A 22,800-nucleotide genomic window follows, 5' to 3' on the forward strand; every position below is an offset into this window, starting at 1 on the left:
AGAAATTCTGGGGACAATTAGGAGGCCTGCGTCTTGTGACCGTAGCGTATGTGTAGGTATGTACGGCAGGACCAAATCAGATAGATAGGTAGGAGCAAGCCCATGTAATGCTTTGTAGGTTAGCAGTAAAACCTTGGAATCAGCCCTTGCCTTAACAGGAAGCCAGTGTAGGGAGGCTAGCACTGGAGTAATATGATCAAATATTTTGGTTCTAGTCAGGATTCTAGCAGCCATATTTAGCACTAGCTGAAGTTTATTTAGTGCTTTATCCGGGTAGCCGGAAAGTAGAGCATTGCAGTAGTCTAACCTAGAAGTAACAAAAGCATGGATTCATTTTTGGATTTTGGATTTTTGCAATGTTAATAGATGGAAAGAAGCTGTCCTTGAAACAGTCTTGATATGTTCGTCAAAAGAGAGATCAGGGTCCAGAGTAACGCCACGGTCCTTCAGTTTTATTTGAGACGACTGTACAACCATCAAGATTAATTGTCAGATTCAACAGAAGATCTCTTTGTTTCTTGGGACCTAGAACAAGCATCTCTGTTTTGTCCGAGTTTAAAAGTAGAACGTTTACAGCCATCCACTTCCTTATGTCTGAAACGGACTTCGAGCGAGGGCAATTTTGGGGCTTCACCATGTTTCATGGAAATGTACAGCTGCGTGTCATCCGCATAGCAGTGAAAGTTAACATTATGTTTTCGAATGACATCCACAAGAGGTAAAATATAGTGAAAACAATAGTGGTCCTAAAACGGAACTTTGAGGAACACCGAAATTTACAGTTGATTTGTCAGAGGACAAACCTTTCACAGAGACAAACTGATCTTTCCGACAGATAAGATCTAAACCAGGCCAGAACTTGTCCGTGTAGACCAATTTGGGTTTCCAATCTCTCCAAAAGAATATGTTGATCGACGGTATCAAAAGAAGCACTAAGGTCTAGGAGCACGAGGACAGATGCAGAGCCTCAGTCTGATGCCATTAAAAGGTAATTTACCACCTTCACAAGTGCAGTCTCAGTGCTATGATGGGGTCTAAAACCAGACTGAAGCATTTCGTATACATTTTTGGTCTTCAGGAAGGCAGTGAGTTGCTGCGCAACATCCTTTTCTAAAAATGTTGAGAGGAATGGAAGATTCAATATAGGACAATAGTTTTTGTTTTCTGGGTCAAGGTTTGGCTTTTTCAAGAGGCTTTATTACTGCCATTTTGTGAGTTTGGTACACATCCGGTGGATATTATGTTCAACACAGAATGGCCAAGCACAGGAAGCAGCTCTTTCAGTAGTTTAGTTGGAATAGGGTCCAGTATGCAGCTTGACGGTTTCGAGGCCATGATTTTTTTCATCATTGTGTCAAGAGATCTAGTACTAAAACACTTGAGTGTCTCTCTTGATCCTAGGTCCTGGCAGAGTTGTGCAGACTCAGGACAACTGAGCTTTGGAGGAATATGCAGATTTAAAGAGGAGTCCGTAACTTGCTTTCTAATAATCCTGATCTTTTCCTCAAAGAAGTTCATGAATTTATTACTGCTGAAGTGAAAGCCATCCTTACTTGGGGAATGCTGCTTTTCAGTTAGCTTTGCGACAGTATCAAACATTTTTTTCGGATTGTTCCTATTTTTCCAACTTAATTGAGGAAAATAAGATGATCGAGCAGCAGTGAGGGCTCTTCGATACTGCACGGTACTGTCTTTCCAAGCTTGTCGGAAGTATTCCAGTTTAGTGTGGCGCCATTTCCGTTCCAATTTTCTGGAAGCTTGCTTCAGAGCTCGGGTATATTCTGTATACCAGGGAGCTAGTTTCTTATGAGAAATGTTTTTAGTTTTTTGGGGTGCAACTGCATCTAGGGTATTGTGCAAGGTTAAATTGAGTTCCTCAGTTAGTTGGTTAACTGATTGTTGTCCTCTGACGTCCTTGGGTAGGCAGAGGGAGTCTGGAAGGGCATCAAGGAATCTTTGTTGTCTGTGAATTTATAGCACGACTTTTGATGCTCCTTGGTTGGGGTCTGAGCAGATTATTTGTTGCATTTGCAAATGGAATAAAATGGTGGTCCGATAGTCCAGGATTATGAGGAAAAACATCAAGATCCACAACATTTATTCCATGGGACAAAACTAGGTCCAGAGTATGACTGTGACAGTGAGTAGGTCCAGAGACATGTTGGACAAAACCCACTGAGTCGATGATGGCTCCGAAAGCATTTTGGAGTGGGTCTGTGGACTTTTCCATGTGAATATTAAAGTCACCAAAAATGTAAATATTATCTGCTATGACTACAAGGTCCGATAGGAATTCAGGGACCTCAATGAGGAACGCTGTATATGGCCCAGGAGGCCTGTAAACAGTAGCTATAAAAAGTGATTGAGTAGGCTGCATAGATTTCATGACTAGAATCTCAAAAGACGAAAACTTCTTTTTTTTGTTTTTGTAAATTGATATTTGCTATTGTGAATGTTAGCAACACCTCCGCCTTTGCGGGATGCACGGGGGATATGGTCACTAGTGTAACCAGGAGGTGAGGCCTCATTTAACACAGTAAATTCATCAGGCTTAAGCCATGTTTCAGTCAGGCCAATCATGTCAAGATTATGATTAGTTAATTGACTATAACTGCCTTTGAAGTAAGGGATCTAACATTAAGTAGCCCTATTTTGAGATGTGAGGTATCACAATCTCTTTCAATAATGGCAGGAATGGAAGAGGTCTTTATCCTAGTGAGATTGGTAAGGCGAACACCTCCATGTTTAATTTTGCCCAACCTAGGTCGAGGCACAGACACGGTCTCAATGGGGATAGCTGAGCTGACTACACTGACTGTGCTAGTGGCAGACTCTACTTAGCTGGCAGGCTGGCTAACAGCCTGCTGCCTGGCCTTCACCCTATTTCATTGTGGAGCAAGAGGAGTTAGAGCCCTGTCTATGTTGGTAGATAAGAGATCTTGTTGAACAAGAATAGACTGATATGTTTCAAAAAGGAAGTTAATCGTTTCTGGCCATTTTGAGCCTGTAATCGAACCCACAAATGCTGACACTTCAGATGCTCAACTTGTCTAAAGAAGGCCAGTTTTATTGCTTCTTTAATCAGAACAGTTTTCAGCTGTGCTAGCATAATTGCAAAAGGGTTTTCTAATGATTATTTGGCCTTTTAAAATTAACTGTCTATGAAAAATGAGGAGAGAGGAAACCAACTTAATTAGGTATAATCAATAGCCTATCTGTTAAATAAACCGTTCCATGTCGGCAATTGCATTCACGAATGCATGCGAATGATTTTAGTCGTGCTCAGAAGACCACTCTTCCAGAACGAATACAAGGAAACAAGCAACTAAGAGAAAGGCCATTGTGACATCTTGTGGACAATCAGAGACTTACACCTGAGAACGAAGGAGATGGCCATCCAAAGAACAAGGCCTACGTCAAACCTCTCTCACGAAGCGGAACTCAGCCCACGAAGGCCTGGGCCCAACAGAGTTACCCCACAGATACCCAACGAAGACCTTATTAAACACGTAAATACATGCGTTACACTTCTTACCCATAAGAGTGGCAGTTTGGGGCAAGGTATTATGGCAAAACTAAGCGTAGTTTACAAATGTATCCAGGTGTTGTCTCTCTCGCTCTCTCTCTCTCCCCTTTTTTAAAAAAAAGTGCCATCTTGTGTAACACATCATATTGTGTTGGTCTGCGAGGGACCTGTTGTCATGGTACTAAGTTTCTAGTCAATAACCTATACAGTGTGTGTGTGTGTGTGTGTGTGTGTGTGTGTATATATTAAGTTATCATTTAGCTTGTTAGTAAATAAATGACCAAATCAATTTTTGTGGTACGGAATGATCAGTGAGACCCGAGTCTACAACATTCAGAATAAGACTGATATGAGGAAATTATTAAATTGATGACTGCTATGATATCTATATACTCAAGTTAATTTGAGAAATGTTACCTCTTAAAAGGTTAGGGTGCATTATTTCTACTTTTTGATAAAAAGCGTGCAAAATTTCAACGTCCTGCTACTCATGCCAGGAATATAGTATATGCATTTGATTAGTATGTGTGGATAGAAAACACTCTGAAGTTTCTAAAACTGGTTCAATCATGTCTGACTATAACAGAACTTGTGTAGCAGGCAAAACACCAAGAAAAAAAAGAAAAAAAAGCCCTCTGGCAGTTCCCTGTATTGTCTGTCAAGGGAAATTAGATAGCGCCCAGTTTACAGTTCCTACAACTTCCACAGGATGTCACCAGTCTTTGGGATTGGGTTGAAGTTAATCTTTGGTGAAATGAAGAAGAGGCACTTCCTGGCAGAGGTTACACTGTGGATAGTTATGAAAGAGAGAAAATCGAGCATGTATTGTTGACTTGCTGCTATTGAATACAGATCGCCCCTTCAACAATTTGATCGATTATTAACGTTTACAAATACCTAAAGTTGGATTACAAAAGTAGTTTGAAATATTTTGGCAAAGTTTATAGGCAACTTTTGAAATGTTTTGTCAAGACGTGGTGTTTTGGATCGCTGTTTTTTTTTCTGGATCAGACTGGCTTTATAAATGGACATTTTGGGTATACATGGACGGAATTAATCGGGGAAAAAGGACCAATTGTGATGTTTATGGGACATATTGGAGTGCCAACAAAGAAGCTCGTCAAAGGTAATGCATGTTTTATATTTTATTTCAGCGTTTTGTGTAGCGCCGGCTACGCTAATTCTTTTGTTTACATCTCGTTCAGGTGGTTCGGGGGGGTGCATGCTATCAGATAATAGCTTCTCATGCTTTCGCCGAAAAGCATTTTTAAAACCTGACATGTTGGCTGGATTCACAACGAGTGTAGCTTTAATTGAGTACCCTGCATGTGTGATTTAATGAAAGTTTGAGTTTTATCGCGTACTATTTGAATTTGGCGCTCTGCATTTCCCCAGGCTATTGGCCACAAGAGACGCTAGCGTCTCCATATCCCTAAGCGGTTATTAACCTCACTGGGATATGTGGGACGCTAGCGTCCCACCTGGCCGGAAGCCAGTGAAAATGCAGAGCGCCAAATTCAAATAAATTACTATAAAAATCTAACTTTCATGAAATCACACTTAAGATACCAAATTAAAGCTACACTTGTTGTGAATCCAGCCAACATGTCAGATTTCAAAACGGCTTTTCGGCGAAAGCAAATGGTGCTATTATCTGAGGATAGCACCTCCGTAAACAGAGAGAAAAGCATATTTCAACCCTGCAGGCGCGACACAAAACGCAGAAATAAAAATTTAATTCATGCCTTTGACGAGCTTCTTTTGTTGGCGCTCTAATATTTCCCATAAACATCACTAATGGTCCATTTGTTCGATTAATTCCGTCAAATCATATCCAAAATGTCAATTTATTTGGCGTGTTTGATCCAGAAAAACACCGGTTCCAACTTGCGCAACGTGACTACAAAATATCTCAAAAGTTACCTGTAAACTTTGCAAAAACATTTCAAACTACTTTTGTAATACAACTTTAGGTATTTTTTTTATGTAAATATTCGATAAAATTGAAGACTGGATGGTCTGTGTTCAATACAGGAGGATAACAAACTGTAGCTAGGTTTCTGGTCACGCGCCTCTATCTAACAGTACACTACAAGTGACCCTCGTTCTGAACAGGGCTACTTCTTCATTACACAAAGGAAAAACCTCAAACAATTTCTAAAGACTGGTGACATCCAGTGGAACTGGATTCCCAATGAAAACCCATTGAAAAGAGTGACTTCAAGACAACAAAAAAATAAAAAATCTGTGGTTTGTCCTCGGGGTTTCGCCTGCTAAATAAGTTATGTTATACTCATTAGACATGATTCAAACAGTTTTAGAAACTTCAGAGTGTTTTCTATCCAAATAATATGCATATCTTATCTTCTGGGGATGAGTAGCAGGCAGTTGAATTTGGGCATGCATTTCAACTGGAAGTGAAAATACTGCTCCCTGTCACCAAGAGGTTAAATAAAGGTATAATAAAAAATAGAAAATTGAAGGGCTGTTTTCTCGTCTCCAAACTCTGCGGCATTGTCCTCAACACCAATATGGGTAACTTTGCTATTAGGCATAGAGCAACAAGGTCTAGGGAAAGGCGCCAATTCAACAGCACGCTGGTGTTTCAGAACCGTGGACAACCACTGTTATCCAACGCGGGAGAAAGCACATTTAATAAAATAAAAAAGCACAAATAATATTTGTATTAGTGTTGCACCATTGTTCTTACGAAATATAACCATACACAATTTCGGTAGCACATGTCTTGGACTCCGCAATGGATTATGCATTATTCAATGGATTAGTCCACTCAGACCGGTGTCTTGTGCACAAGTAACCTTTTTTTTCTCCTTTTTTTTTCTTGCCTAATGGAATCTCTGTCAACCAACACCCTATCAACCAAACAATTGACCAGTTGACTAAATGGGGTCAGCCCTAGTATGTGTGCCATTCAGAGGGTGAATGGGTAAGACAAACGATTTAAGTGCCTTTGAACGAGTTATGGTAGTAGGTGCCAGGCGCACCGGTTTGAGTGTGTCAAGAACTGAGAGAGGGGTTTTTCATGCTCAACAGTTTCCCAGGTCTATCAAGAATGGTCCACCACCCAAAGGACATCCAGCCAACTTCACACAACTGTGGGAAGCAATGGAGTCAACATGGGCCAGCATCCCTGTGGAATGCTTTGGACACTTTGTAGTCCATGCCCCAACGAATTGAGGCTGTTCTGGGGGGCATAAAATGGTGCAACTCAATATTAGGAAGGTTTTCTTAATCTTTGTGTACTCTGTGTACTGCATATTACATATGGTTTTGAATTCACTATACTTAGATATCCTCACATTTCTTTGGTTGTGTTTGTTCTCATCCTGGTGTCTCTCTTTCTGCTCCTATGTAGAACCCATCATAGTTGAGGTGGCGTTCCGGAACCCTCTAAAGGTTCCGCTGGTTCTCTCAGACCTCTCGCTGCTCTGGAAGTTCACGTTCAAAGACTTCTCTCGACCACAACCGCAGGACATCATGGTTGGAGACGCTGTCACCATCACCAATGAGAAGGAGGCCATCGCTCCCAGGGTAAGAAAGGGAAAGGGGGATACCTAGTCAATTGTACACCTGAATGCCTTCAATTCAAATGTGTCTTCCGCATTTAACCCAACCCATCTGAATCAGAGCAACTGTTGGTGTTACCTTCGCTCTGTGAGGCTACAGTGCTGTAAGAGCAGTTACTTTTCATTCAACTCATCACATTCAACTCGTTAACCTCTCATTTTTACAACCGGTCTCGTTACAGACAGTGCAGAAAGATGGCATCATCACCACAGAAGTCATCCCAGAGTTCTTCATGAGTCCCGAGGAGACAAGAGTGGTAAGCGGTGGCATCTTTTCTGATTTTATGCAGTTTTTGGTCTCTCTCTCTTACCATTTTTTTTTTATTTCTCTGCCTCTTATTTTCTTTGACTTCTCTCTAACTCTATGTTCAATCTCTCTCTTTCTCTCCCCCTCGCTCATCATTGTCATGTGATGTATATGACTCTTCTTTCTGATACAGTTGAAGTCGGAAGTTTACATACACTTAGGTTGGGGTCATTAACTCGTTTTTCAACCACAACCACTATAGTTTTGGCAAGTCGGTTAGGACATCTACTTTGTGCATGACACAAGTCATTTTTCCAACAATTGCTTACAGACAGATTATTTCACTTATAATTCACTATCACAATTCCAGTGGGTCAGAAGTTTACATACACTAAGTTGACTGTGCCTTTAAACAGCTTGGACAATTCCAGTAAATGATGTCATAGCCTATCAGAAGCTTCTAAAGCCAATTGACATCATTTGAGTCAATTGGAGGTGTACCTGTGGATGTATTTCAAGGCCTACCTTCAAACTCAGTGCCTCTTGGCGTGACATTATGGGACAATCAAAAGAAATCAGCCAAGACCTCAGAAAAAATATTGTAGACCTCCACAAGTCTAGTTCATCCTTGGGAGCAATTTCCATAAACCTGAAGGTACCACCTTCATCTGTACAAACAATATTACGCAAGTATAAACACCATGGGACCACGCAGCTGTCATACTGCTCAGGAAGGAGACTCGTTCTGTCTTCTAGAGATGAATGTACTTTGGTGCGAAAAGTGCAAGTCAATCCCAGAACAACAGCAAAGGACCTTGTGAAGATGCTGGAGGAAACAGGTACAAAAGGATTTATATCCACAGTAAAATGAGTCCTATGTCGACACAACCTGAATGGCTACTCGGTAAGGAAGAAGCCACTGCTCCAAAACCGCCATAAAAAAGCCAGACTACGGTTTGCAACTGCACATGTGGACAAAGATCATACTTTTTGGAGAAATGTCCTCTGGTCTGATGAAACAAAAATAGAATGGTTTGGCCATAATAACCATCGTTATGTTTGGAGGAGAAAGAGGGAGACTTGCATGCCGAAGAACCACCATCCCAACCATGAAGCACAGGGGTGGCAGCATCATGTTGTGAGGGTGCTTTGCTGCAGAAGGGACTGGTGCACTTCACAAAATAGATGGCATCATGAGGTAGGAAAATTATGTGGATATATTGAAGCAACATCTCAAGACATCAGTCAGGAAGTTAAAGCTTGGTTCCAAATGGGTCTTCCAAATGGACAATGACCCCAAGCATAACATTTGAAATAAATAATTCTCTCTTCTATTATTTTGACATTTCACATTCTTAAAATAAAGTGGTGATCCTAACTGGCAGGGAATTGTTACTAGGATTAAATGTCAGGAATTGTGAACTTGAGTTTAAATGCATTTGGCTAAGGTGTATGTACATTTCTGACTTCAACTGTATTTTCCCTCCTCTCCTGGCAGGCTCGTCTGAAGCTGCTTCCTCGCCAGACTGGTCAGCTCACCATCCTGGGTCTAGTTTATAACCTGGCCTCCACCCCTTCTACTGGAGACTCTACTATTAACAGCAACAGTTTCTCGCAGAACCAAGGTAACGCATACACATGGTCATGCAGTCTCACACACACACACACACTGTAAAACCAGTGCTATAAACTTGTTTTGGTCCTTCTCACCCGACCTTTGTTGTGGTTGCGGTACTCTCTAAAGGTCCCTCAGCGACTGCGGGGACATCGGTTCGTGGTCGACAGGACCTAGAGATTCAGGGACCGCGGTTAAACCAGAGCAAGGAGGAGAAGACCTCTGTCAGCCACGGTCCTGACCGACGTCTTGACCCCACCATCACCCCTCCCATGCCCCTGCTGGAGGTACTGACTCACCACTGTCCACTACCCCTTACCCAGAAATGAGCTTCAGTGTTTTTTTTGTCATTTTGAAACTAAACTATTCAATGAATCCAGGTCTAATGAATGTCATTTGACCCAATATTATGGCCATAAATGAGCAAATTAACCCTGATATGTATCAAACTACATTTTAAAACAGTTTAGATGTAATTGTAAAAAGTCTGTGGTTTTGCGTAAGGCAGATTTAAGATATTCTTCTGCTTTTTAATATGGTGTTTTATTTTTGATATTTGGGGTTCAAGCAGCGAGGCTGGGGAAACCTTGTATTTCTTGGTGTTCATTATTTACCTTCTGCCAAATGGGTGGGAAAAAAAGTCCAATTCCAGCGAGATGGTAAGGCCCAGGAGGGTGCAACTTTACATGATGATCAATGCCCATATGTCACATCCTCTCATGCCGTGCCAATTGGCCACATGGTGGCTCAATAACAAGCCATCATATTGTAACAAAACTTGGTACACATGTTCCAAACACTGCCAAGACTCAACATTATGCAAGCACTTTCAGATTGACCATAGGGTGGTGCTATAACCGGCACATATTTATCTCTTGACCTGTTTGGCACACATGCTCAGATATGAGACTAGCCAGAAAGGAAGAGGCGCAAATCTGTCTTCTTCAGCAGGAGGCGTTGTTTAGTTTCTTTCGCTCACCAATCAGTTTTTTTATGTAGGTCAAAGTGTTTCGAATTTGGTCAACAAAACATTTAATGGCTTATTTGCTACGTGAGGTTTATTTGAGTGTACTGATATAAGTAGGACATGTAACATTCCAGCAAATTTATAATATAAAAAATAGCCCTTTATATTGCTATGCATATTCATGACATGAGGTAAGTAGCATAGCATCTCTCTTCATAGAATACAGGCGATTGACGTCAACAACTCTAATCGAATATAAAAAAATGTATTAAAATAATGTATCCACTATCCAAAGTAAGAAATAGACAGGCACTTGTGAGCCCTCCGTGCTGCTTTGTGGACAACAACTCCTATTGTTAGCTGTAAACTATGGTTAAGTTTGACTGCATGGTGGACAGGAAAAACCATTCACACAAGCTCATTGGCTCATAACGGCCATATTGTTTGCGCTAGTCCTGGAAAATAGAAGGGTACATAGACGCTATATACCATATTTGGTGCCAATCGGCGCAACGGTTCTAGAGAAGGCATTTGAAAGTAGTCAACATCATTGAAAATGGTCCAAAATGCATCAAAAGCATATTGCATGATTTGTTTGATGTTGAGTTCTATTATTTGTAAAGCATGATATGGAGTACATAATTAGCTCATCCTAGGGCAATTTGTCCTGCTGGTGGTGCTATGGGGCCAAAGCTTGAACCCCGGGCATTGCTTCTTGCAGCTAGCTATATTTATTTTAGTTGTTCTAAAAGAAACAACAAGCGCTATGATGAAACTGGCTCTCATGAGGACTGCCACAGGAAAGAAAGACCCAGAGTTTGCTCTGCTGCAGAGTATAAGTTCATTCGCGTTACCAGCCTCAGAAATTGCAGCCCAAAGAAATGCTTCAGTGTTCAAGTAACAGATACATCTCAACATCAACTGTTCAGAAGAGACTGCGTGAATGAGGCTATCATGGTCGAATTGCTGCAAAGAAACCACTACAAAAGGACACCAACCGCTGTGTCTTTGTGAGATGCAGAGTAGTTGTGGTTCCCACCGTGAAGCATGGAGGAGGAGGTGTGATGTGTGGGGGTGCTTTGGTGGTGACACTGTCTGTGAATTATTTAGAATTCAAGGCACACTTAACCAGCATGGCTACCACAGCATTCTGCAGCGATACGCCATCCCATCTGGTTTGCACTTAGTGGGACAATAATTTTGTTTTTCAACAGGACATTGACCCAAAACACCTCCAGGATGTGTAAGGGCTATTTGTCCCAGAAGGAGAGTGATTGAGTGCTGCATCAGATGATATGGCCTCCAAAATCACCCGATCTCAACCCAATTTGAGATGGTTTGGGATGAGTTGGAGCGCAGAGTGAAGAAAAAGCAGCCAATAGGTGCTCAGCATATGTGGGAACCCCTTAAAGAGTGTTGGGAAAGCATTCCAGGTGAAGCTAGTTGAGAGAATGCCAAGAGAGTGCAAAGCGATCATCAAGGCAAAGGGTGGCTACTTTGAAGAATCTTTAATACTTTTTTTGGTTACTAGATGATTCGATATGTATTATTTCATAGTTTGGATGTCTTTACTATTATTCTACAATGTAGAAAATAGTAAAAATAAAGAAAGATTTTGAATGAGTGTAGGTGTGTCTAAACATTTGACTGGTGCTGTATACATTTTTTGTTTAGGTGTATATGTGTCTTTGGTCCATGCACATACATAAACTGTTCCATACATAGTCGTGGAAATAAAATGGGGGTGGTTTCTAACTATTCCATCTTTAAGGATTTCATCTACTTGTTTACATTTTTTTAACTGTTTTTGTTGTTTTAGCATTTTAGATTGAACTGGACAGTATGGGAGTAATTCAGACTAGTATATATTTAAAAATGACTTGCAGCCAATAGTTTCTGATTTATATTTGCCTGTCTTTCTCCTGAGGAAGACCGCTACACTGGAGTAGGTTGCACAATAACTAACTTCTATCTGTCCCCATGTCTCCGTCACCATCTCTCTCTCCCCTCCTGTCTGTCTCTGTCTGCTGTAATTCAACTTTTTTTTTTTTACCCTTCCAGGTATTCTTCCTCCAGTTCCCTACTGCCCTGCTATGCGGTGAAATCAGGAAGGCCTACGTAGAATTCTGTAATGTGAGTCACGTTCCCCTGTGCGGCCTGCGGGTGGCGTCCACGCACCCAGACTTCTTTACCTTCGGAAGCTCCTCCCTAGCCACACCCCTCACCCCCCTCAGCCCCACCTCCTTTGAGAACTGTTCTGCCTACAAGACCCTGGCCACACCCCCAGGAGCCACGCCTGGGTCGGTAACCGCGGTAACGCTGGTGTCAGCGGCTGACTTTGGGTCGGGAGGAGGAGGAGTGTTTGGTACGGGGGGTAAAAGGATAGCAGAGATCCCTCTAGGAGAGGGAACGCTAACGCCTGGAGAATCTACCCAGCTCCCCCTGTGGCTAAGAGGACCAGACCAGGAAGGAGTCCATGAGATCAACTTCCTGTTCTACTACGAGGGCGCCGAGAAAGGAGGAAAGATCAGGTGGGGAGAGCAGTCTGGTATTCTAACTACACACTTCGCAAGTCAAGATCAGGTAGGGGAGAGTTATTCAAGAGAGAACTCGGTACACACTACACAAGCCACATTATATCAGCCATTGAAGTATGGGAGAGAGAGAGAGAGAGCACCCTGTTGTAATCAGGTAGTGGAGAGGGAGAGAGCACCCTGTTGTAATCAGGTACTGGAGAGAGAGAGAGAGCGCACCCTGTTGTAATCAGGTACTGGAGAGAGAGAGAGAGTGCACCCTGTTGTAATCAGGTGAGAGAGAGAGAGAGAGAGAGCGCGCACCCTGTTGTAATCAGGTACTGGAGAGAGAGAGAGAGCGCACCCTGTTGTAATCAGGTACTGGAGAGAGAGAGAGCGCACCCTGTTGTAATCAGGTAGTAGAGAGGGAGAGCGCACCCTGTTGTAATCAGGTAGTGGAGAGAGAGAGCGCACCCTGTTGTAATCAGGTAGTAGAGAGAGAGAGAGAGCACCCTGTTGTAATCAGGTAGTGGAGAGAGAGAGAGCACCCTGTTGTAATCAGGTAGTGGAGAGAGAGAGCGCACCCTGTTGTAATCAGGTAGTGGAGAGAGAGAGAGAGAGAGAGAGCACCCTGTTGTAATCAGGTAGTGGAGAGAGAGAGACCACCCTGTTATAACAGGGTGCTCCTTCTCTCTCCACTACCTGATTAACAGGGTGCACTCTCTCTCCACTACCTGATTAACAGGGTGCACTCTCTCTCCCCTAGGGAAGCGTTTTACTCGCTACACATTAGGCCTACTAGAAGACTGCTTATCAGGTAGGAGAGAGGAGCTATTATATTCAGGTAGGGCTGTGGGAAAGCTGCCTGATGCAAGAAACTATTATCATTACGATAAAGAAAGAGAACAGAGGTGATCTAGTAAAAAAAATTATCATGAAATCTACACACACAAGTGGAGATCAGGTAGGGAGAGAGAGAGAAGACTGGTATTCACCTACAACACACAAGCCAAGTAGTGTGATGTGAAAGAGATTAGGGGAGCAAGAGCAGCCTTTTATATTCAAGTAGGACCGAGGCATAAGGAGAGTTGAAAGTTATTCACTAGTACACGAACCAAAGAGTGAATCATGAGAGATTCCTCATTTATCTTCTTCAAAGGGAATACTATGATGTAAAGTATATTCATACTGATGTAACGTATATTTAATTAAATCAGTAAAAAAAATATATATTTTACCTTCATTTACTAGGCAAGTCAGTTAAGAACAAATTCTTACTTACAATGACTGCCTACCCCAGCCAAACCCTAACCCGGACGATGCTGGTCCAATTGTGAGCCGCCCTATGGGACTCCCAATCACGGCCGGTTGTGATTACAGCCTGGAATCGAACCAGGGTCTGTAGTGACACCTTCAACACTGAGATGCAGATGTAGAATAAAAAATGGTTCCGGTACTTATTGTAGGTGTCGGCACCCCAAGTTGCACAGGCAGCTAAATTCTGATCTTTTGCTCCCTGTGTAAATGCAGCCTTAGTTATCCTGAATGTGCCCCTGAATGTTCGTCAGTCTCGCTTTAAATGACGGTGCTCACTGCTCAGCTCATTGGTGATAGAATGAGGTCAAATTAGGGCACTTTTGAGAACATATGCTCATGCTACTTAAGTTAATTTATTTTTCCCTTCATAGGGGCCTTTCAAATCTCACAGAATGTCCCTGATCATCTCTGTTTAAGTGAAATGGTGTCATTTTAATTCAGGGACATTTTGGAGATGTGGTTTCTGTAGTTGAAACTATATAGAGCCTGTGGCATTACTTTAAGCACCAGCTTTATAAAAGTTATAAATGCATGACAAGAACATATTTATATTACTCAATCTCTCATTACTTTCATCTGTTTCTTTCTCTACCCTCTCTCCATCTCCTACCTGCCTCTTGTCTCCTCTTTCTCTCTATTGCTCCCTCTCCTTTCCCTCGCTCCCCAATCACCCTCCATCTCCCCCTCCCTCAGTCACAGGGTGCTGCGTCACACAGTATTTATCTGTGCCAGTCGTTCTCTGTCGGTCCGGGCCACCGCCTGCCGTAGTAACACACTGCCCGAGGAGGAGGGGAGGAATGGCAGCATGCTGGTCTTTGTCGATGTGGAGAACATCAACACAGTGAGCTCAACACACGTGTCAACACGATACTCATATACCACTTAATCACTCTGTCAAGCTGACATTTGATGGAAAATTGTTATTCATGGTCACATGCATTCAGGCCCTCTTGGCTCCACAGAAATGTTGCTGTTTTAAGCTGGTTTCCTACAATTGTACACATTTTGTCATGGGGATGAGGAAAGATTTGCATTTAAAGCACATTTTCTGCAATTGTACACATTTTGCAGAGTCAATGTGCGAGGGTACAGGATAGTTGAGGTCATTTGTACATGCACAGTGGTTGCTCTACTAAAGGTTTTGTGATTATGCTGCGGTACTTAGAGGTCATTTGTGGTTTAGTACGGTACCCTGCGTCTCCACTTCATTGCTCCAGTCCAGTGCAAGGGGGAGTTAGAGCACTGATTATGCTTTTGGGTCCTACTGTGTCTCTAACTGACAATTAATGGGTGACATAAACCTAAATAGAAACTGATAATTGTGCAGACTAGCATAATTTCAAAATCTGAGATGACAGTTGGATTAACAAAAGGCTAAGCTGTGTTTTGCAATATTGCACTTGTGATTTCATGAATATGAATATTTTCTAGTAGCGCTATGCTATGCTAGGCGCTATGCTATTCAGCGTTGCTGATGACAATTATAACGGATCCCGGATGGGTGGTTCAGAGAGGTTAAGAACAAATAATAATTTACAAGGACAGGCTACTCCTTCCTCCCCATCGGGGAATTGAAACCTGGTCTCCCGCGTGCCCGCACGACACAGGGATTATTTAGCTAAATAGCCCAGTAGTGTAGCCTGCCTACTCCCGACCGTCACGTTGTACAGCGCCATATTTTCCGTTCCATCCTAACGGAAATTCAGAGGGTTTTTAATTTTTCTTGGTAGAGAAACACCATAATATTAAGCTAATTAATTAAGCAAATGTTCTTAATCAGTCCCATATACTATGTTCTTACAAAAAAAGGTTTTAAATTCTCTAGTACAGCAACTATTGAAAGCTATCAAATGGTTCTCAATGATGCCCTCTGGTGGTAAAACTAGCACTAACTAGCATTAATGGTACCAGTGGTTGGCACTTAAATAACGTGCCATAGAATTCTGCGGCACTACGCAAGCTGTGCTGCAGTTCGTTGCAGCTTTTAAAGGACAAACCACTGTAGGTAGGTGGTAAAGTAACTGAATACATAATAAACAGAGTAGCAGCAATGTAAAAACAAAGGGGGTTGGTGTCAATGCAAGTAGTCCAAGTGGCCATCTGATTAATTGTTCAGCAGTCTTATGGCTTGGGGATAGAAGCTGTTAAGAAGCCTTCTGGACCTAGACTTGGTGCTCCGGTATCACTTGTCGTGCTGTAGCAGAGAGACCAGTCTATGACTTGTGACTGGAGTCTTTGACAACAAAAAAATCTCCCTCTGACACTGCCTTGTATAGAGGGCCTCTGGCAGGAAGCTTGGCCCCAGTGATGTACTGGGCCGTACGCACTACCCTCTGTAGCAATTTACTGTCGGATGCCAAGCAGTTGCCATACCAGGCGGTGATGCAACCAGTCAGCATGCCCTCTGGTGCAGCGGTAGAACTCTTTGAGCATCTGGGGAGCCATGCCAAATCTTTTCCGTCTCCTGAGGGGGAATAGGCGTTGTCGTGTCATCTGTGTTTGAACCATGGTAGTTTGTTGGTGGTGAGGACACCAAGGACCTTGAAGCTCTCAACCCGCTCCACTACAGCCCAGTTGATGAGAATGGGGGCGTGTTTGGCCTTACTTTTCTTGTCGTCCACGAGCAGTTCCTTTGTCTTGCTCATGTTGAGGGAGATGCTGTTGTCTTGGCACCACACTGCCAGGTCTCTGATCTCCTCCCGATTTGTGTTTCAATGATGGTGTTGGAGTTGTGCTTGGCCACACAGTCGTGGGTGAACAGGGAGTACAGGAGGGGCCTAAGCACGTACCCCTGAAGGGCCCCTGTGTTGAGGATCAGCATGACAGATGTTGTTGCCTACCCTTACCACCTAGGGGCCACTCATCAGGAAGTCCAGGATCCAGTTGCAGAGGGAGGTATTTAGTTCCAGGGTCCTTAGCTTAGCTTTGGTCACTATGGTGTTGAACACTGAGCTGTCGTCAATGAACAGCATTCTCACATAGGTGTTCCTTTTGTCCACGTGGGAAAGGGCAGTGTGGAGTGCAATTGAGAATGTGTCATCTGTGGATCTGTTGGTGCGGTTTGCGAATTGGAGTGGGTCTTGGGTTTCCAGGATGATGTTGTGAGCCATGACTTCATGGCTACCAAACATTCTATACATCTTGTGCTATCTGAGTGACTCAAACATCAAAACAAAATCATTGGGGTCCCCGTGCCATGACATTTTTAGAATTTTATATTCTCCCTGACTGTCTTATTTTTATTTGGGTGATTGTTAGTTCTCAAAGATGACCTTATTATAAAATATATAGGTCCATTATCTTCTCTGCATACTTTATCTGGTATAAGGTATAACTTTACACTAAAAATTATTTACCATCCCGAAAAGTATTTTCAAAAATAAAAACATTTGCCCATCGCTGCTAAATGAATAGAGGGGAAACACTGCAGTATGTAGACTTTAAAAGTTGTTTAAAAGTTCCACTCTCTCTCTTGCACTCTCTCTTTCACTCTCTCTCTTCCACAGAGTGAGGCTGGGGTGCGTGAGTTCCACATTGCACAGGTCTCTAGCAGCAGTAAACAGTGGAGACTACACAAGTGTATAAACCCAGCAGAAAACAAAGGTTTGTCCCTCTGCTCTCCGTAACCCTCTCAGATAGCACTACAATAGTTTTAAACTCATTTACTCGATAACTGTTTGACTTTTTGGTGTCAGGTTTTGATTTGTACATTTACATTCAGGCTTTTTATGTTGCTGAGGAGTCTGCATCCCTAGGTGATATGCAATGTAGCAGTCCTACGCAGAAGAATTGCCAGCCTGCGATGGCTTTAAACAGATCAAATGTTCCCTCTACTGTGGAACTTGGGATTGAATCAACATTTGTCCATATCAATGCAACAAACCACATTTAAATTCAAGACCGAGTTGTTGATTTTGTTGTAGGCTGAGGAGCTCATCAGAGTAGCCTATTTCACGAGCACAAGCATTTTTTCCATCTGTGTTCAGAGAGAAGCATAGATGTGCATTTGAGATCACAGAGGGTCTAGCCCAGTTACAGCACATTTTGAGGGAGTGATTGCTTCCTACAAGAGCACAAAACTTGTACATATCTAATTGTCTTTGAAAAGCAAGTCAAGTACAGAGTTTTTTAAAGGGGCAGTGTCCTGTTTTGAGACAAGCTTCAATTTTTCAAATACTACCCTCTGCAAGTCACCTATTTGGCCATTTGTGTTACATATAATTAATTTTTTAAGTGATTTGAGCTTTCGGACAAGTAAAACATCTGTCCCAAAATGGTTGTCATAATGTGCATAACAATTTTTTTTTAAGTCTCACAGAATAAAAAATCAAGTTTCCGCTCACAACTCCTGAAATTTGCTCAGTGCTGAAAAATATTAGAGGGAACAGTGTCTCTGTGAAAACAACAAAGTAATTTCCAGTTTAGCTATTTGGCGTCTATTGGATGACTTTGGTGTATTTGGTTGTGTTCCTTAGATGTTGTGTTCATTAGATATATGCCTTTTGGTGGTTTGATCAGTGCGGTTCACCTTTTTGAAGAGGTAAGCTTGGGTTATCTAGCCTAGTTCAGTTGGTAGAGTAGGCTACTGAATCTTGTATGCTGCTAAGTCACAGTGCATTTGACATTTAAGTCATTTAGCAGACACTTTTATCCAGTGCGGCTTACAATTGGTGGCTTTTCATGTTGTATTTATAGCTATGGGACCGCCCTTCGCAGTTCATACAGTGTTAAATGCTTTCATTCAGATCTTGTTATTCAGCTTTTTCAGCTCTGCCAGGCTGGGTAGATGATCCCTGTGGGAACTAGCTTTGTGACTGAAGACCAGTGGTGTGGCTGGTGGCCAGGACACACAGCCGAGGGCAGAATTATCTTTTAGCCGCACCCTAGAGCAGTGTGAGATATGGGTAGTTCCAATAATCACACACACACCACCGGGGGGAACTTTTGCATGTAGGTCACTTTGTTCTTGTTCGCTCTGTAATCAAATATGGAAATGTGGTGATTATAGAGTTGGCAGTCACCAGGACAGAGTGGCAAAGAGAGACCACCCCACACCCTTATATGCTATTTTATTCAATCCTGTCCTATTTGGTCTCTCCCTGTCTGACTCGTGTGCTGCTGATGATTATAGAGAGATTGTACTGTATATATGCCAAAATGGTCTCTTATCCCTTTCTCCCTCTTTCCATCTCTCTTCCCCTCTCTGTTCCACTGATTGATCATACTAGTTCACAGCCTGAGGCTAGAGTGTTAGTTGCCTACAAACAGTTTTCCATCTCCTGTAATAACAATACATTAAGCTACATCAGGGTTTCCTTCTCCTGTAATAACAATACATTAAGCTACATCAGGGTTTCCTTCTCCTGTAATAACAATACATTAAGCTACATCAGGGTTTCCTTCTCCTGTAATAACAATACATTAAGCTACATCAGGGTTTCCTTCTCCTGTAATAACAATACATTAAGCTACATCAGGGTTTCCTTCTCCTGTAATAACAATACATTAAGCTACATCAGGGTTTCCTTCTCCTGTAATAACAATACATTAAGCTACATCAGGGTTTCCTTCTCCTGTAATAACAATACATTAAGCTACATCAGGGTTTCCTTCTCCTGTAATAACAATACATTAAGCTACATCAGGGTTTCCTTCTCCTGTAATAACAATACATTAAGCTACATCAGGGTTTCCTTCTCCTGTAATAACAATACATTAAGCTACATCAGGGTTTCCTTCTCCTGTAATAACAATACATTAAGCTACATCAGGGTTTCCATCTCCTGTAATAACAATACATTAAGCTACATCAGGGTTTCCTTCTCCTGTAATAATACATTAAGCTACATCAGGGTTTCCTTCTCCTGTAATAACAATACATTAAGCTACATCAGGGTTTCCTTCTCCTGTAATAACAATACATTAAGCTACATCAGGGTTTCCTTCTCCTGTAATAACAATACATTAAGCTACATCAGGGTTTCCTTCTCCTGTAATAACAATACATTAAGCTACATCAGGGTTTCCTTCTCCTGTAATAACAATACATTAAGCTACATCAGGGTTTCCATCTCCTGTAATAACAATACATTAAGCTACATCAGGGTTTCCTTCTCCTGTAATAATACATTAAGCTACATCAGGGTTTCCTTCTCCTGTAATAACAATACATTAAGCTACATCAGGGTTCCCTTCTCCTGTAATAGTAACAACTGTTTTTTGATCACACACATCTTTGAGTTTAGAACACTGATCACACTCACTCACACACTATCTGCTTAGAACACTGAGCTGCAGCTGGCCCATAGTAATAAGTAAGCTGAAGAGAACATCCAGGGTCTCTCCAATGTGTTAGAAAATCAGATGGCCTTTAGAGAGGTGTTGTTTGTATATGTTTTACTATACTTGTGAGTACCAGAAGTCGACAAAAGAATATTAAACTAACTACAATTCTGAGAAGTGTGGCCATTTAGCCAGTCCTCACTTGTAAAATTGATATTTTAGGCTTAGGGGTTAGAGTTGGGGGCTAGAGTTAGGGGTTCGGTTCAGATGGAGACAGGACATGGACACGTCTCTTTCATTCTTTCTTTCACCCTCCTCTTGTCATTCCAGACTGCAAACTCACCACCAGAGAGAGGGGCAAGCTGTGCTTCAGAGCAACACGATGCAAACCCCACGAAGGTACACACTCTCATTACCAACAATGTCAGACAATGAGGAGAATCTCTTCTCTCTCCTGACTTATCTTCTGTGTCTTAGCTACCTCAAAGTCACTAGAGAAGTACACCTTTGCAGACCTGAGCCTTGGAAATGAACAGGTATGTTAACACTTGTCCTCTTACAGTGGTTATCTGTCACTGCTGGTCGGTGTTGCTGAATGTATAAAAATAAATAGCTGTACCATTACCCTCTCCACCCAAACCTTCTCTCCCTCCCTTCTTTCCTTTCCAACGTTTTCCTTCCACCATCTCTTTTCCTCTCTCCCTTTTTTATCTGCTATCTTGTCACTCACCCTTTCTTCTTTCCTCTATTGTCTTCCCCTCTCCTTCCTCCTCTCCTCTTGTTCTTCTCCTCCTCTCCTCAGATCATCAGCTCCACCACTCCATGTGCAGACTTCTTCTTCCGGAGGTGTCAGCCCTCGGAGTCTTGGAGACCGCTTATTGCCGTGGAGACACAGGGGAGACATTCCAGGAGTCAGGGGGCGGGTCCTGGGGGTGGGACTGAGGATATAACAGGTGTGGTCAGGAAGTGCAACGAGGTGGACCTCGACATTATCGTCCTCTGGAAGGTAAATCACAGAATTAAAATACACTACTATTACTAATTGTATTAGGATTAGTACGACTGCATAATTTAAATAGACCTCTATTGCAATTGGTAAACACTTTACTTGACACCCAGCGTCATAGCACGTTATGACAAGGTCATAATCATGTCATAATGTCATAACAGCTGATATAAAGTGTCATAACCTGTTATATGGTCACAACACTTATGACACATATATTTAGACCTGTTGTGACATGTATTGTTATGTTATGGCTTTTTATGACATCTACATAAGTGTCAACCCACAAAACCTACCACAAGGCAAAACATTCCATTACACCATAGCCTACGCATCAATAGTATGTTTGTTATACATATAAAAAAATATTGACGGGTCCTGTTTGGACTGCCTAGGCAGCAGCTAATTGGGATCCTAATAAATACTAAACCACTACAACTCACTTAATACTGTTAGTTCTCCCACGCTATTCCAAAACTTCTATGGTGTTGCTGTTCCCTTCTCCAATTATACATAGATGGAATGTACACTGCTCAAAAAAATAAAGGGAACACTAAAATAACACATCCTAGATCTGAATGAATGAAATATTTTTATTAAATACTTTTTTCTTTACATAGTTGAATGTGCTGACAACAAAATCACACAAATTATCAATGGAAATCAAATTTATCAACCCATGGAGGTCTGGATTTGGAGTCACACTCAAAATTAAAGTGGAAAACCACACTACAGGCTGATCCAACTTTGATGTAATGTCTTTAAAACAAGTCAAAATGAGGCTCAGTAGTGTGTGTGGCCTCCACGTGCCTGTATGACCTCCCTACAACGCCTGGGCATGCTCCTGATGAGGTGGCGGATGGTCTCCTGAGGGATCTCCTCCCAGACCTGGACTAAAGCATCTGCCAACTCCTGGACAGTCTGTGGTGCAACGTGGCGTTGGTGGATGGAGCGAGACATGATGTCCCAGATGTGCTCAATTGGATTCAGGTCTGGGGAACGGGCAGGCCAGTCCATAGCATCAATGCCTTCCTCTTGCAGGAACTGCTGACACACTCCAGCCACATGAGGTCTAGCATTGTCTTGCATTAGGAGGAACCCAGGGCCAACCGCACCAGCATATGGTGTCACAAGGGGTCTGAGGATCTCATCTCGGTACCTAATGGCAGTCAGGCTACCTCTGGCGAGCACATGGAGGGCTGTGCGGCCCCCCAAATAAATGCCACCCCACACCATGACTGACCCACCGCCAAATCGGTCATGCTGGAGGATGTTGCAGGCAGCAGAACGTTCTCCACGGCGTCCCCAGACTGTCAAGTCTGTCACATGTGCTCAGTGTGAACCTGCCTTCATCTGTGAAGAGCACAGTGCGCCAGAGGCGAATTTGCCAATCTTGGTGTTCTCTGGCAAATGCCAAACGTCCTGCACGGTGTTGGGCTGTAAGCACAACCCCCACCTGTGGACGTTGGGCCCTCATACCACCCTCATGGAGTTTGTTTCTGACTGTTTGAGCAGACATGCACATTTGTGGCCTGCTGGAGGTCATTTTGTAGGGCTCTGGCAGTGCTCCTCCTTGCACAAAGGCGGAGGTAGCGGTCCTGCTGCTGGGTTGTTGCCCTCCTACGGCCTCCTCCACGTCTCCTGGTAGCACCTCCATGCTCTGCACACTACACTGACAGACACAGCAAACCTTCTTGCCACAGCTTGCATTGATGTGCCATCCTGGATGAGCTGCACTAC

General features: G+C 42.6%; 1 protein-coding gene across 4 annotated transcripts in view; it reads left to right on the top strand.

The window, feature by feature from the left end:
* Window positions 1-22,800, top strand: part of trappc8 (trafficking protein particle complex subunit 8) — a 78,248-nt gene that overhangs the window by 49,515 nt on the left and 5,933 nt on the right. For all 4 annotated transcript variants that reach the window (XM_020499423.2, XM_031785726.1, XM_020499425.2 and 1 more), the window contains 10 exons: window positions 6,903-7,078; window positions 7,296-7,370; window positions 8,859-8,985; window positions 9,105-9,262; window positions 12,004-12,473; window positions 14,466-14,613; window positions 17,279-17,375; window positions 20,385-20,453; window positions 20,532-20,590; window positions 20,857-21,060. In XM_020499423.2, coding sequence (XP_020355012.1) covers window positions 6,903-7,078; window positions 7,296-7,370; window positions 8,859-8,985; window positions 9,105-9,262; window positions 12,004-12,473; window positions 14,466-14,613; window positions 17,279-17,375; window positions 20,385-20,453; window positions 20,532-20,590; window positions 20,857-21,060 — 1,583 coding nt within the window. The remainder of the gene's footprint in view (window positions 1-6,902; window positions 7,079-7,295; window positions 7,371-8,858; window positions 8,986-9,104; window positions 9,263-12,003; window positions 12,474-14,465; window positions 14,614-17,278; window positions 17,376-20,384; window positions 20,454-20,531; window positions 20,591-20,856; window positions 21,061-22,800) is intronic.

Source organism: Oncorhynchus kisutch, linkage group LG13, assembly GCF_002021735.2.
Source record: "Oncorhynchus kisutch isolate 150728-3 linkage group LG13, Okis_V2, whole genome shotgun sequence".
Classification (NCBI taxonomy): Eukaryota; Metazoa; Chordata; class Actinopteri; order Salmoniformes; family Salmonidae; genus Oncorhynchus; species Oncorhynchus kisutch.